Below are 17321 nucleotides of genomic sequence, written 5' to 3' on the forward strand. Positions count from 1 at the left end.
GCCTGTGACGTAAATGCACGCAGGCCGACGCGACTCACGTGACCCGCGGGGCAGCCGAGGCGGGAATCTGTGAGTGGGCACGGTCGGGGTGTCCCCGGGCATCCCCTGGCCGGCACCCACCCGCTCTCGCCCGCCAGCCGGGAAGGAAGCCGGTGTGAGAGGAAGGGTTCCAGTCAGAGCCTTCGCTCCCCCTGGAGCCTCACGGCCGTCGCCCTGCTGCGGCCTCACTGCTAAACCTTGCTGGTCTCTAGGCCCCTGGTGTTGAGATAAGAAACATTCACAAACATGTCCCGGATCGAAAAGATGAGTATTCTTGGCGTGCGGAGTTTTGGAATAGAGGACAAAGATAAGCAAATTATCACTTTCTTCAGTCCTCTCACAATTTTGGTTGGACCCAATGGGGCGGGGAAGACGGTAAGTCCTACGTAGCCGCCTTCAGTGTTTCGTGTCACCACATCTTATGAGTCTGGAGAATGAAATACCTGGCGAGTCCGGAACGCTGGTTAGGACGAGAGGCGCCCCCACGGCCCGGCGGCCGCGTCCCTGGGGCCCCAGAGGCGCCTGTTCCGCCGGGTGACTCCCCGGCCCGGGCGTGGCCTGGCGTGGCCTTCACCCCGACCCAGCGACCTAAGCCGGGCCCGCCTGTCGGGTGGACAGGGTTTCTCTCGAGAATCGCACGAGACCCGGAGCTACCGCTAAGCGCTCTTACGAGCTCACAGTCCTACAAGAAGCGTTTTCGTCTGTATTGATGTTTTTTAATACTCGCCCGCAAAGCATAGCACGCACTGTCCCAATACAGGGATTTCTATACAAGTGATAAAATATAAATACGTGAGTGTCCCCGTATGCCAACTAGCTAAGCGTAATACATGGGAAACATGGCTCAGTTTTCAAATGAAACCGAGGCGGCTTAGTTAAATTGGAGAACATCAGGCGGACCTGGTTTTATTGCTCGGGGCTTTTCTTGCACTCACAGGTGTGATGTGTTTTACGGAAGGCTAGCCCCTCCGCCCAGCAAAAACACGAGGACTCGCTTTATTGGGGTGGGCTGGAGCCAGCCAGCAATATCTCTCTGACGCTGTGCCTGTGTGTTGTCGTTAAGATGTGTACAAAATTTGAGCACAACTTATTTACTGTGACTTCTTAAGGCACTGGAAATATTTAGAAATTTGAGTTGGGCCCCGGAATGGCAAGCAGTTATGGAAAAAGTGTAGCCAAGGGTCTGTTTGGAAGGGTGGCTTGAGAGAAAGCAAGGTGATAACAGTGTCACGGGGAGAAGAGTGAATGCAGTTTTGTGAAAAGCATAGAAAAAGGAAAGGTTTAGTGTTGAGAGTTGAAAGCCTGACTTGTCTTCTTTTGTTTATATAAAAATATCATTTTGAGTGCCCATCATGTATGTAGCATTGTATTCAGGAGATACTGTAAATGAGACTAGGGTTTATGAGCCCTGGTTACCTGAACACGAATTTTTTGCTTCGTCATTAGCTGTGTGAATGTGGGCAAGAGTGACCTAAATGCTCTGTGCCCCAGTTTTCTCATTTGTAAAATTAAGATAAAAATAGTTTCTACAGTCTAGATTAATGTCAGAATTAAATGATTATGTAAATGTGGTTAGTACAATAACTGGCACATAGTAAGGTCTATGTAACTTAGTCATTGGTTTTGGGTGGGTTTTTTCTTTAACTTTTTCAAGAATTTCAGCTTTATTGAAGTATAATTGACTGTAAGATATTTAAAGTATACCTCTGGTAATTTGATATACCTATATATTGTGAAAGGGTTCCTTCCCCCTATCTAGTTAACACATCCATTACTTCATACATTTATCTTTTTTTTTTTTTTTTTGGTGAGAATATTTAAGTTCTACTCTCAGCAAATTTCAATTATACAATAGAGTTATCAACTATGATAACCATGTTTTATGTTAGCCATTGTTGTTATTAACCTAAATTAGCTTAAAGGGTTTTAATTGGAAATAGAAAAAAATTTTTCCAAACAGTAATTGTTTATTTGATATTAGTATGCTTTCTTAGTTATGTGGCTTTTCTGTCAATTCGTAGCAATTATTCGTTAACACTTAATTATACCTGTATTACAGGTTTTATGTCAGTTTTATCTGCTTGTATCCTTTATAGTCTCAATGGTAAAGAGTATTATTATAATGAATATTTTTATTTATAAAGGCTATTTTTATGATAAACTTATGTGATTGATTCTCTTTTAACTAAATAATATAATTTTCTTTTTCTTTAGACCATCATTGAATGTCTAAAATATATTTGTACTGGAGATTTCCCTCCTGGAACCAAAGGGAATACATTTGTTCACGATCCCAAGGTAACGGTGCTGGGAAAATTTTGTACTTTTATTTATTTTATTTTTTATTTTTAAAAACATGACTGTTAAGAGTGTTTCCTTATTCATCAGACAAATACAGAAATGATCCAGTAACATTAATTGAAACAAAGGGTAAAGAGGAAAGTTTAAGGAATATTGAATTAGAAAAGTCAGATTGACTTCATTTTATCAAGACTTATTTATTTATTTATTTTTTTAGATTTTATTGGGGAAGGGGAACAGGACTTTATTGTGGAACAGTGTGTACTTCCAGGACCTTTTTCCAAGTCAAGTTGTTGTCCTTTCAGTGTTAGTTGTGGAGGGTACAGCTCAGCTCCAGGTCCATTTGCCGTTCCTAGTTGCAGGGGGTGCAGCCCATCATCCCTTGTGGGAGTCGAACCAGCAACCTTGTGGTTGAGAGGACGTGCTCCAACCAACTGAGCCATCGGGAGCTCAGCGGCAGCTCAGCTCAAAGTGCCGTGTTCAATCTTAGTTGCAGGGGGTGTAGCCCACCATCCCTTGAGGGACTCGAGGAATTGAACTGGCAACCTTGTGGTTGAGAGCCCACTGGCCCATGTGGGAATTGAACCGGCAGCCTTCGGAGTTAGGAGCATCTAACCAACCGCCTGAGCCACCGGGCCGGCCCCAAATTTTGTACTTTTAAAATAAAATTTTTATAATTATGAAAGTGGTAACAGCTTATTGTAGAAAACTTGGCAGTGGAAAAGTATAAAGAGATAGGAAAGTCACCCAGACACAAGTCTTAGCACCCAGTGAAAACCATTGTTGACATTTTCTTGCATTTTTTTCTGTTTTACATATTATTTTACATCACTGAAGTCATACTCGAATTTTGTATTCTGAGGTTTTTTTTCCCCACTTAACATTATCAAAAAGTCTCATGTCATTAAAAACCTATATTAAAATCGTAATCTCAGTGTTTGGAACCTGGTGCTTTTTAAAATCTTTATACTTTGTGTGAAATATTTCTTCCTTAAGTTATGTAATCTTGAACATTTTTAATAACTGAATAATTTTCTTACATTTAATTGCTTTTAGCTTTTCATTAAAATGTACTGTGATGAAACTCTTTGTGTATGAATCTTTGTTTGAATTATGGTATTTATACACTATTAATGTGTGTAAAGGACGTAGAATTTTCTATACATATTTTGACCTATCGGTTTTTCTTGTTTCATATACTATAGTGGAGTCATGTGCTTCTCTCAGTATCTTCCCCACACAAGAGTTCATTGGATATTTATTCCAGGCTTTTTTCTGTGTTTATGAAAACATCTGTGTGTGTATATAAATATACTCACATATGTATTTTAATACATTTAAAAATTTTATATTATACCACTGTATAAATCAAACATTTATTTAGTGACATACTGCATATATGTTTACACACACACACACACACACACACACACACCAAGGGTACCAAAAAATGTATACACATGACTTGTATTCATCTTTTGTTATCAGTATATATTGAGTATTACAATTTTTTTTTTTTACTTTTTTTTTTTGCCTTTGTGTGTGTGTGTGCGTGTGTGTGTGTGTGTGTGTGTGTGTGTGTGTGTATTGAGAGCCCACTGGCCCATGTGGGAATCGAACCGGCAGCCTTCGGAGTCAGGAGCATGGCTCTCCGACCGCCTGAGCCACCGGGCCGGCCCAAGTATTATAATTTTAATACAGTTTTTCCTTTCTTAAAATGTGTATACATTTTTTTTTGGCACCCTCTGTATATATACACACACTTTTATTTCATTGTTTTACTAAATAGTATTCCATTGAGTTTATATTCTATAGTTTATTTAACTGACTCCTGTTGATGGTTATTTAAGTTGTTTGTACTTTTATATGACTACAGATAACTGTAATAAGGAAAGTATTTACTAATTTTCCTCGTAGAAATAGAAATATTTAGTGCATTTACTGGGCCCTCTTTACAGTGACTCTTCACACCTTCTCTCTCTTTAAGCCTACAATCTGCTCTTCTCCATTGAAAGTTCTCTTGTACTTTATTGAGAAACTAGGAGGAATCATGAAAAGTCCCTCATTTTCCAATCATAAAATCTACCAAACTAAACTTTGCATATGTACCCCATACTATCTATTTTCTCTCCTTTATTAAAGGTAAATTGTTTATTGTTTTATCTACAGGTCAACCAACTCCTTCTGGAGACTGGATCCAATCCCTTTTGTCATATCAGGCATTTTCCTTTTCAGTTCCTTCTTGCTCCTTTATCAGCAGTTTTCCCCTTTTTATAGGATCATTCATATCAACATGTAAACATGCTTTAGTAGCTCCAATCTACAAACACAAAAAAACTCCCCTTACTTTAAACCACCCTCTGGCCACTACCTCTTCTCTGTTCCAGTTTATAGCAAAATTCATAGGAGTTGTATGTACTCATTGTCTTCATTTCTTTTTTTCTTCTTTTTTTTTTTGTCTTCATTTTTTTTCGTTTTCTCCTCAGCCTACTCTGTTCAGATTTCCTTTTTTTCTCCCCCTCACAAAAACTGCTCTTGTCACCAGTAATCTCCATATTGCCAGATAAAGTGGTCATTTTCTAATTGTAAGTAACTTCTCAGCAGCTTTGATATAGTTGGTTATTCCCTTAAAAAACATTGCTCTCTTGGCTTCCATGATATTATAATCTCATAAGTCCTTTTTTACTGGCCACACCGTAGTCTCCTTTGCTGAGCCTTCTTTTGCTTGACTCTTCTTAGATGATCTCATTCAGTCTCATCGCTTTAAGTTCTGGCTATATGCTGATGACTGCCAAATTTATATATTTAGCCCTAACTTCTTTCCTAAACTCTAGACATATACGTCCAGCTGTTTGTTTGGGTATTTAATGGGCATCTCAAATTTAACATGTTCAAAACAGAACTCTTTGTTCCCAATGCTCTCATTCCCTCTTGTGTTCTCAAACTCAGTACTCTCCAGTTTAATAAATGATGTCATCATCCACACATTTGCCCATACTAAAACCTGTGTGTCATTCTTTGATTCCTTCATCTCACCTTGTTTCAAATTCATAAGCAATTCTTAGCTACTCTTCTAAAATATGTTTAGAATTTGCCCCTTCATTCCATCTCTGTTGCTCTTTTCCTGGTCTAAGCCATCATTTTTCCTTTGAACTACTGTATTTTTGCCATGTATAATGTGCTCCTGTGTATAATGTGCACCCATGTTTCTGGCCCAGACTTTCAGGGAAAAAATCTTTCATTTTAATTTTTTATTTCAAATTTTTATTTGATTACATTTAGGTACTTGTTTTTTGTTTTATTAAGGAATTTTAGCATTTATTTTTTAACATATGGTACAAGAAATTTTAATGTAACAAATAATTACAAAACACAAGAAGAGATACAAGATACAAGAAATTTTATGTACCAGTAACAAATTTATGATATTTAGGCATCATAGAAGGTCAAGAACTCTTCATAGTTGCAAGTTCGTTGTAAGTTCAATAAAACTGATTATCATATTCCAGGGTATTATTTTGCATACGGATATTGTTATTCACTTCTAGAGTTACACTCTAACTCATAAGCATAAATAAAAAATTAAAAACATGTAGATACAGAATTAGTACTACCCATGTATAATGTACATCCTTATTTTTCCCTCACAAATTTGGGCAAAAAAAGTGCACATTATACACAGCAAAATACGGTATTCTAATAGACTCCAAACTTGTTTTCCTGCCCTCATTTTTTTAAAATTCATTTTTTAGTTAGTTGACATACAATGTTATATTAGTTTCAGGTGTACAGCATAGTGATTAGATATTTATGTACCCTATGACGTGATTACCCTGATAAATAGTACCCATCTAGCACCATAGATAGTTATTGTAATACTATTGACTATGTTCCCTTTGCTGTACTTTACATCTGTGTGACTATCACTGGCGATTTGTACTTAATCCCTGTCTTTCTTTGCCCATCTTCCCAACCCCCCTCCAATCTGGCAACCATCAATTTGTTCTCTGTATCTATGAATTTGTTTCTGTTTTGTTTGTTTATTTTCCTTCTTGATTCCACATATAAGTGAAGTCATATAGTATTTGTCTTTCTCTGTCTGACTTGTTTTACCTAGCATAATACCCTGTAGGTCCATCCATGTTGTTGCAAATGACAAGTTTTCTTTCTCTTTAAGGCCAAGTAATACTTTATTGTATATATGTACCACATCTTTATCTGTTTTTCTGTTGATGGACACTTGGGTTGCTTCCATATCTTGGCTGTTGTAAATGATGCTCCAGTGAACATACGGGTGCTTATATCTTTTTGAATTAGTGTTTTGGGTTTCTTCAGATAAATACCCAGAAGTGGAATTGCTGGGTCATATGGTAGTTTTATTTTTAATTTTTGAGGAACCTCCATACTGTTTTCTATAGTATTGGAATTTATAATTCCACCAATAATACACGAGGGTTCCTTTTTCTCCACATCCTCACTAACACTTGTTTGTTGATTTATTGATAGTAGCCATTCTGACAGGGGTGAGGTGATATCTCATTGTGGTTTTGATTTGCATTTTCCTGTAATAAGTGATGCTGAGCATCTTTTCTTGTGTGTTGGCCATCTGTATGTCCTCTCTGGAGAAATGTCTATTCATGTCCTCTGCCCGTTTTTTAATCGGATTTTTTTAAATTTTTTTATGTTGAGGTGTATGAGTTCTTACATATTTTGAGTGTTAACCCCTTATCGGATATATCATTTGCAGATATTTTCTCAGGTTGCTGTTTATTTTTTCCAAGGTTTCTTTTTCGGTGCAAAAGCTTTTTAATTTGATGTAGTCACATTTGTTTCTTTTTGCTTTTGTTATCTTTGCCCTAGGAGACATACCAAAAAAAATATTGCTAAGACCAATGTCAAAGAGTTTATTGCCCATGTTTTCTTCTAGAAGTTTTATGGGTTTGTGACTTAAATTTAAGTCTTTCATCCATTTATTATTGAGTTTATTATTGTATATGGTGTAAGAAAGTGACCTGGTTTCATTTTTTGCATGTATCTGTCTAGTTTTGCCAACACCATTTATTGAAGAGACTCTTTACCCCGTTGTATATTCTTGCCTCGTTTGTTGTAGATTAATTGACCATATAGGCATGGGTTTATTTCTGTCTGCCCTCATTCTTGAAGTTCTTTTTTTCACACGGCAAACCGAGTTATCTTTTAAATATTTTCATTCAAGAGGGAGTGAGTTATCCAAAATCCGGAGGAAGAACAGTCAGTGTTAATACTAAGTGCAAAGTCCCTGAGGTAGGACCATGCTTGGTGTGTTCAAGGATCACAGTAGAAAAATGGTGAGGGAAAGACTGGTAGAAAATTAAGTCAGAGAGATAGAAGCGAATAGATACTATAGGACTTTATTTAAATTGGAATCTACTGGAAGATTTTTAAGTAGGGAAGGGGCATTTTAAAGTAATTGGTTTTGCTACTGAGAGAAGACTCTGTAAATGGCAAGGGTGGAAGGTCAGAGACTAATAAAGGGGATTATGTGATAATAAATATTAGTGGTTTGATTAAGGTGGTGGTGGTAGAATGGTGAGAAATGCTTGGATTGGGGATGTATTTTACAGGTAGGACCAACAGATCAGCTAATGGTTTAAATGATGGTATATGAAAGAAGTAGGATGATCAAGCATAACTCCAAATTTTTTGATGTGAACAACTAGATAAAATAGTGTTGCCATTTATTGTAATGGGAAAACTCTGCAAAAGGAGATTTGGGTGGCTGTGGTTTAAACATGTAAATTTGGGGTGTCTGTTAGATATTCAAAGGACATGTCCATTAGGCAAATAGAAGTATGTCCAGGGAAGAGGTTTGGGCTAGAGAAAGAAAATTAGGAATCATTGATATGTACAGTTATTTATATATAGTTAGTGTTAAAGCCTGATGGTGTCACATAGAAAGTGAATATAGAGAAGAGATCTAAGACCTGAACCTAGAGCACATTAGCATTTAGAGGAGGAGGAGCCAGCAAAAGATACTAAAAGAACAAGTAGTAAAGAAAGGAAAACTGGGAGAGTCATGTGTTGGAAGATAAGAGAATAAAGTGTTTCAAGAAGGAAGGAATCATCAACTATGTCAAATATATTGATAGCCGAAATAAGAGGAAGGTTTGGCTCCTAGAGGCCACTGATGATCTTGACAAAACCAGTTTCAGTAATCTGAGAAAACGAGGTAAGGAATTGAAATACACAGTGAAATTGTTTTATGAGTTTTGCTGTAAGTGGAAATGAGATAGGGCAGTAGCTGAAAAGGTTTGTAGGATCAAGGGGAGTTTTGTTGTCTGTTTTTGTGTTCTTTTATTGTTGTTTTTTTAAATTAACTCATTCATTCATTCATTCATTCTGATGTTTCCATGTTGAAAACATCTACCAATTTCAATTTATCACCCACTCCCCTTTCCAAATGCTTTCATCTTTCTAGAGCTGTTTTTCTCAGCTGTCTGCTCATGTCCTCCCTGTGGTTCTTCTGGCCTTGGTGGTTTAGCTCTTTTCACTTGCTACCCACTTTTCAGCTGCTGTTATTTCCCAGTTCTGAGCTCCCACCCACACTGTTTTGTTCATCAACTCTTCCCACCTGAGTCCTCACACCTACTTCTGTGGGTGGAGCCATTCCCCTCACCTGAATTGCCTGCATCCTTTCAGTTTTCCTAACCTGCTATGTTCTTCTCATCATTTCAGTTCCTTTCACCCTCTTATATCTTCAGCTTCTCTTGTCTTTCCTTTTACCTGTTTTAATTTGTCTCTACACCTAATACTGTTTACCTTGTCTTAAACATGTGCTCCCAAGGTGAAGAATTATAAAACTGGAAAAAATATTTGAAGCAACTGTTTTCAGGCATTGGACAACAGATGGTATAGAGCTGTGATCTTTCAGGAAAGATAAATATAGGCGGCTATACTACACATGCAGTTCAGCTTTCTAGCTAGAAATATTTTGTAAACTTTGGCACATGGAATTAGAACCCAACATAGAACAGTAGTATCACTAGGCAGGTGAAACAAAGATAGAAGTTTGGGTTTGCTGGGGTGGCTGTAAATAATGGACAGGGTACAGGAATGGGGTTGCTATGCAGAGATGGCCACCAGAAATGTGTGTAAGGAACCCTTGAGTCTTTGGCCAAATACTGAGCTACACGTGTCCAGGATGAGATTGAATGAGGGCTAGCAGAGAACAACGATTGGGGTAGAGGGGTGGCACTGTGAGCTGGAGATTGTAGAGGTTATACAATGCTGGGAGGTGGGGGGCATTTGTGTCTGATATGCTGGAGGAGGGAGAGCTTGTGGAACTCCCCAGTGCACTTTGGAGACCTCAGAAGGGCTATCCTAACAAATCCTACAGATTTGTTTTGACAGAACCAAGCTGACTCTCCAATAAGTTAACTGCCTGCCAGAACAAAACTCAACATTATTTAAAGGAAGTCAACACAGTCCAAACTCTGAATGTAGCATCTCTAATATCAGGATGTAATAAAAATCAGTGGACATATCAAGAAGCAAGTGAGATTCATAACTGGGAGGAAAAAAGTGAATAGAAACAGATGCAGAGATGATAGATTTTTGGAATTAGCAGACAAAGGATTATAAAAGCTGTGACACATAAATTCAAGAATTTAAAGGAAAAATGGCCACGATGTGTGGGAAAAGATCTCAGTGAAGAAATAAAACTATAAAAGAGATCCAAGAAGCTCAGCACATCACTAGCAGCATAAACACACTTATGTTGCACATCATTTTCAAATTGCTGAAAACCAAAGACATAAAGAAACTCTTAAAAGCAGATTGAGGAAAAAGTAGCACATTATGCAGTGGGGAAAAACAATGATTGCTGACTTCTCATCAAAAATTGTCCAAGCCAGGAGATAGTGAGATGACATCTTTAAAGGGTTGGGGAATTAAAGTCACCTTAAAATTCTGTATCCAGCAAAAATATCCTTCAAAAATTGAGGATGAAATGGAGAACATTTTCAGATTTTTTTTTTTAAAGGCAGAAGTATTTGTCACTAGCAGATTTATACTACAAGAAATGTTAAAGGAGGTTATTGAGACTGAGGGAAAATGATCTTAAATTACTCCTAGAGTACAGGTTGCTGTAAGCCTCTCCCACTTACAGTCCTTAATAACATGGTTCAAAAGGATCAAATCTCAAGTAACTGCATGCTGATCCAAGTTCAACACTCAATAAAGGAGTAAAAAAAGTCTTCATTCAACAGTGTAAAATTCACAATAAAAAATTACCAGGCATGCAAAGGAGAAGGGAACACATAACTCAATCATAAAAGGAGATAACTCAATCATAAAAGCAGATCCAAAATGAAAGGGATGATAGAAGTGGCAGACAACCTTAAAACATAAATCTTACAAATATCTAGAAAGATGTAAAGGAAAACATAAGCATATCAAGAGAAATGGAAGATAGAATAAAAAGACCCAAATAAAGCAAAAGGAATGAAAATGTTTTTAAAAATAATAGATAGGTTAAAAGTAAATGGATGGAAAACATATACAAAAATATGCCAACTAATAAAAAGAAAACTGAAGTTTTAATTGATATCAGACAGTATACTTCAGAACCAGGAATGTTACTGGTGTAAAAAGAGACATTTTATGATGATGGTCATTTCACCAAAAGGATACAACAATTCTAAATGTAGAGCTTTAATACAGAAGAGGCAAAATCTATGGAACTGAAGGAAAAGTAGATAAATCTATAATTATGGTTGGAGATTTCAACACCCCTCAAGAGAAACAGAAAAGTAGGGAAAATATCAGTAAGGATATGGAAAACTTGAACACTATTGACCAAATTAACCTAATTGACATTTATTGGACATTTTGATAAACAACAGAATACACATTATTTTCAAGAGCATATGGAACATTCACAAATATTTTGGACCATAAAAAAGGGAAATACATTTAAAGGATTGAAGTCATTCAGAGTGTGTTCTCTGACCACACAAAAATTAAATCAATAAATAGAAATCAATAAACTGAAAAATAACTGGAAAATTCCCAAGTATTTGAAAATGAAGCAGCACTTCTAAATAACCCAGGGATTAAAAAAGGAATCACAAAGAAAATTAGAAAATACTTTAAATGAAGTATAGCATATAAAAAGTTGAGGGATATAGCTGAATAATGGTTAAAAATTTATAGAATCAAATGTTTATATTAGAAAAGTAAAAAAGTTTAAAATTAATGACCTGAGCTTTCATCTTAAGAAACTTGAAAAAGAAGAGCTAATTAAACTCAAAATAAGCAAAAGGAGGAAAATTGATAAAGATAAGAATCTAATACATCTTAACACCAAAAATCCCCAGTCAGGAAAATGCAAGTGTGTTTTGGATATTAACCGTTTATTGGATGTATCATTGGCAAATAACTTCTCCCATTCATTAGGTTGTATTTTCGTTTTATTGGTTTCCTTCACTATGCAAAAACTCTTTAGTTTGATGTAGTCCATTTGTTTATTTTTATCTTTTGTTTCCCTTGCCCAAAGAGACATATCCAAAAAACTACAGCTCAGAATGCTGTGAAATATAGGCAGTTTACATGGTTTCTAATGGGAGTTTTATGGTTTCGGGTTTTACATTTAAATAGACTGTTTGTTTCTGCTCTGATCTCTATTGTTTTCTTCTACTCACTTTGGGCTTTGTTTATCCTTCTTTTGCTAGTTCCTTTAGGTGTAAGATTAGATTGTTTATTTGAGATTTTCCATATTGATGTAGGCCTGTATTACTATGAACTTTCTTCTTAGAACTGCTTTGGTTGTGTCCCATAGATTTTGGGTCTTTGTGTTTTCGTTTTCATTTGTGTCAAGGTACCTTTTGATTTTTATCTTGATCTCGTTGTTAACCCATTCATTGTTTATAGCATGTTATTTAGCCTCCATATATTTAGTTTTCTCCTTGTAATTGATTTCTAGTTTTATAGAATTGTGATCAGAGAAGATGCTTGATATGATTCCAGTCTTCTTAAATTTACTGAGACTTGTTTCATGGCCTAACGTGGTCTATCCTGGAAAATGTTCCATGTGCACTTGAAAAGAATGTATATTCTTCTGCTTATGGGTGAAATGTTATGAAATGTCAAATCCATCTGGTCTAGTGTGTCATTTAAAGCCACTGTCTCCTTGTTGATTTTTTTGTCTCGATGACTATCCATTGATGTCAGTGGGGGGGTGTTAAAGTTCCCTACTATTACTGTATTACTGAAGTTCTCTTCCTTTATGTTTGTCAATATTTGCTTTATATATTTAGGTGCTTCTACATTGGGTGTCTAAATATTCATAGGAGTTATATCCTCTTGTTGGATTGATTCTTTATCATTACGAAATGTCCTTCTTTGACTCTTGTTACAGCTTTTTAAAGTCTATTTTTAAAGTCTGTTTTGTGTGATATAAGTATTGCTACTCCAGTTTATTTTTCATTTCCATTTGCATGAAACATCTTTTTCCATCTCTTTCCTTTCATGCTCTGTGTGTCTATTGACCTGAAATGGGTCTCTTAGGCAGTATATCTGTGTATGGGGCTTGTTTTATATCCATTCATCCACCCTACCCTGTCTTTTGATTAGAGCGTTTAGTCCATTTACATTTAAAGTAATTATCGATAGGTATGTTGTTATCATTTCATTGTTTTATGAATGTTTTTTAGTTCTTCTTTGTTTCTTTATTTTCTTGCTCTCCAGTATGTTGATGACTTTCTGTAGTGTTATGTTTGGATTGCTTTCTTTTACTTTTATTTCAAAAATCTTGTTGACTTAGTTTGTAGTTACCATGTGCTTCACATATATTCAAGCTGTGTGTATAGCAGTCTCTTTTAAGTTGATGGCTGCTTAATTTTGAACACATTCTAAAATCACTACAAATTTTACTCACTGCTTTCATGTTTATGTTTTTGTCATTTTTTACTTCTTTTGTGTGTGTGCGTGCGTATGTATATCCTGTAATTTGTTGTTGTAGTTACACATGACCTTCCTGCTTTTGCCTTTTAACCTTTGTACCAGCTTTATAATTGGTTGATCCACTGCTTTTATTGTGTTTGTCTTTGTCGGTGAGAATTCTTTTTCTATATTTTCTTATTCATATTTTTTATAGTTTTTTTCTTAAAAGATGTTCCTTTAACATTTTTTGTAATACTGATTTAGTGGTGATGAACTCCTTTATTTTTTCTTGTCTGGAAAACTCTTTCTCTCTCCTTTGATTCTAAATGATAACCTTTCTGGGTAGAGTAATCTTGGTTATAGGTCTTTGCTTTTCATCGCTTCAAATATTTCATGCCAGTCCCTTGTGGCTGCAAAGTTTCTGTTGCAGAATCAGCTGATTGTCTTAACTGAGGTGCCTTGTTCATAACTAACTGCTTTCCTCTTGCTACTTTAAAGACTCTTTGTCTTTAACCTTTGGCATTTTAATTACGATGTGTCTTGGTGTGGGCTTCTTTGGGTTCATATTGTTTGGAAACCTTTGCACTTCCTGGACGCATATGTCTATTTCTTTCGCCAGGAAGGTTTTCGTCATTTCTTAAAGTAGATTTTCAATCTCTTTGTCTCTCCTCCTTCTGGTAGCCCTATGAGGTGACTGTTAGTGGACTTGATGTTGTCCCAGAGGTCCCTTAAACTATCCTCATTTTAAAAACTTCTTTTTTCTTTTTGCTGTTCCAATTGGGTGTTTTCTGCTACCTTATCTTCCAGATTGCTGATTCGATCCTGTGCTTCATGTAATTTCTGTTGATTTCCTCTAGAGTATTCTTTTCTGTTACTGTGATCTTCATTTCTGACTGTTTCTTTTTGATGTTTCCTCTTTGTTTAAATTCTCACTGAATTCATGTATTGTTTCCTTTAAGTTCATGGAGCAGCCTTATAACCCTGTTTTGAACTCTGTATCTGGTAGGTTGCTTGTCTCCATTTCATCTATTTTTTTTCCTGGAGCTTTGTTCTGTTCTTTCATATGAGAAATATTTTTTTTGTCTCCTCATTTTGGCTGACTCCCTGTGTTTGTTTCTGTGTATTAGGTAGAGCTGCTGTATCTCCTGGTCTTGGCAGAATGGCCTTATGTAGTACATTTTCCATGGGGCCCAGTGGCATAGTCTCTCTGGTCACCTGAGCCAGCTGTGCCAGGGGTGTCCCTTGTGTGGATTGTGTGTGCCCGTCTGTTGTAGTTGAGTCTTGATTGCTGTTAGCACGTCAGTGGGTATGGTTAACCATCAGGCTGACTGGCTGTGAGTGCTTGCCATGACTACAGTGGATGAGCTTTTGTGTGTGGGCTGACCGCACAGAGCAGGAATCGCTTTAGCGAAGCTCTGGTGCCCACTGAGGCTGCCCTTTGGGTGTGTCATCTGTGTAGCTGGTTGGGTGGTACTTTGCTGTGGTCTGAAGCTGACTACTGGGTGTGTTGGTTCTAGACCCTCTTGGGAGGGACTTTGGTGAAAGCCAAGGTTAGCCGCTGCTTGTGCTGGGCTTGAGGTCGCCTGGTAAGAGATACAAACTGATCTACTGTTGGCTGATGCTTGTGCTGTGCTTGGAGGCACTTGGGAGATGTCATTTTGTGAACTGAAGCCAGTGCCAACTTGTGCCGGGCTTGTGGCCAGTTAGAGCTATGTTTCAAGCCAAGACTGGCTACCACTTATGCCAGGCTTGGGTCCACCTGATGGGAGTTACAGTGCAAGTTGAGACCGGTTACTGGTTATGCTGGGCTTAGGGGTGCTTAGCAAGAAGTACAGGGCACACTGAAGTCAGATGCTGCTTGTTTGGGGTTGTGGACCTTGGAAAGATTTTAGGAAGGTCCACAGCATGAGCTGAGGCAGGGCATTTGTGTGGAGCAGGCACTGGAAGAGATTCGGGCTGTGCTCGCAACTTGAGTGGGATGGGGTATCAGAGAGTTAGCAGGGCAGGGTAAACAGTGTTAGCCAGGTTAATGGAGACTCAGATTGGGGGTCCACCTGTGCCTGCTGGCTGAGTGGGAGGGGAGTTCAACAAAAGAACAGTGGCGCCTGCCAACACTTCCGTCCCCAGGGACAGCTGCTTGGGGCCCCTGCCCGTCCATCCCTTGTCCTGAAGCTAGTCAATTTAGTTCTTCTTTGTATATCTGTGGTACTTTTCAAGCTGCTGCCCCTGCCCTGGAGCCCAGACGAGTGAGTTTGTGAGCAAGCAAGTCCATCCGTGGGCCATTTAAGAGGACAGCTTGATCTCCTGCAGCACTCTGTTTCACATGGATGTAATCCCTGCTGATTTTCCCAGACAGGTGTTACGGGGATTCCTCTTCCTGGCACTAGTGCTCCCGGCTAGGGAGTCCTGTGTGGAGCTCAGACACTTCACGCCTCAGGGGGGACCTCTGCAGCCAAGATATCCTTCCCAATTCTTAACCACCACACGTGGGTATGGGACCTGCCTGTTCCATGTCTCCACCTCTACTACCAGTCTGACCTGGCTGCTTCTTTATATTCTCAGTTATAGGACTTCTGTTCAGCTAGACCTCAGGTGGTTCCCAATGATAGTTGTTCTGTAGTATAGTTGTAATTTTGCTGTGGTTGTGGGAGGAGGCATTTACGTACTATGCCATCTTGACTGGAAGTTCATAGAATCTTAAATGTAGGAGGAATAATAGAACTACAAAATTACTATTTGACAAGTATAGTAATAATTCATTCATGTGAGAAACATTACTCGATGCTAAAACTAGTGGAGAATAGCTTGATAAGGTACAAGATATTTACATGGGCTTAATATATCTCCCAAATATTTATTAATAGAAAAGTATAAAAAATAACTTTATAGTGAAGAAGCCTGGCAGATACCATGTTTATCAAGAGGTTGCTGTTAACATCCTCAGTAATGACATAAATTGAAATCATGTTCCATCTGATAAGATGCAGTGAATGAACACATCATCACTTTTGTAATATCCCTCCAAAGATGCATAATCTGATTATAGTCATAAAGAAATATTAGACAAACCCGAATTTTGGGAGACATTCTGTAATTTTCAAAATTATCAGTCATGAAGTCAAGGAAAATCTGAGGAATTGTTCTAGACTAAAAGAAGTTAAAGAGACATGACAACAACGTGTAATTTGGAACAGGGTGTAACACCATGCTTAATTCTGAGCTGGATTTTTTTGTTGTTAAAGATATTTTGGTACAGTTGTCAACACTTGAATGGTATCTGAGGGCTATATGGTAGTAATGTATCAGTATCAATTTCCTGATTTTTATGGTTGGAAATGTCCTTGTATTGTAGGAATTATTGGTAATGGGACAGCAGGTCAGCAACTTACTCTCAAGTGGTTCAGGCAGAAAAAGTTATGTATTTCTACTTTCCTGTAACCTTGTGATTGTTTTAAATATTTTAAAAACACTTTTGGTAATTAAAAAGATAAAATTGATTGGAAAAATCACATGCATGATCTCTTAATGATGCTGAATAACAGAAGGAGGTATATAATACAATTTTAGTAAGTCAATTACATAGTAAAATTAAATTCTTTTTTTGTCCTCTCATTTTCCGTAAGATTGCTTATATATTCTTTTAGAACTAACGTTCTAATACTTAGGAAGGTAGCATAATATTTTTCTATTCTACCTTCAAAGGTTGCTCAAGAAACAGATGTTAGAGCCCAGATTCGTCTGCAGTTTCGTGATGTCAATGGAGAGCTCATAGCTGTGCAGAGATCCATGGTGTGTACTCAGAAAAGCAAAAAGACCGAATTTAAAACCCTAGAAGGAGTCATTACTAGAACAAAGTAGGTGTATATTTTATATTTGAATATCTTCATTTTTCTGCCATTTAGTTTCTTTGTTTTTCCCCCTACTATTTTAGCTTATTTTAGGGAGCATATTAATTTTTTTTAACAGACTTTATTTTTTATAGCAATTTTAGGTTCTCAGTAAAATTGAGCAGAAAGTAAAGTTCATGTATATTCCCTGCTCACACATATGCACAGCCTCAC

The 17321-nt window shown here is 37.4% G+C and overlaps 1 protein-coding gene across 2 annotated transcripts in view; it reads left to right on the forward strand.

Annotated features, from left to right (window-relative positions):
- The window catches only part of RAD50 (RAD50 double strand break repair protein), a 91154-nt gene continuing 73833 nt past the window's right edge, over positions 1–17321 (forward strand). For both annotated transcript variants that reach the window (XM_081034907.1, XM_081034908.1), the window contains exons 1-3: positions 1–414; positions 2254–2337; positions 16963–17114. In XM_081034907.1, the coding sequence (XP_080891033.1) occupies positions 286–414; positions 2254–2337; positions 16963–17114 (365 nt within the window). In that variant the 5' untranslated portion in view covers positions 1–285. The remainder of the gene's footprint in view (positions 415–2253; positions 2338–16962; positions 17115–17321) is intronic.

The sequence above is a fragment of the Rhinolophus hipposideros genome, assembly GCF_964194185.1.
Source record: "Rhinolophus hipposideros genome assembly, chromosome: 23".
NCBI lineage: Eukaryota > Metazoa > Chordata > Mammalia > Chiroptera > Rhinolophidae > Rhinolophus > Rhinolophus hipposideros.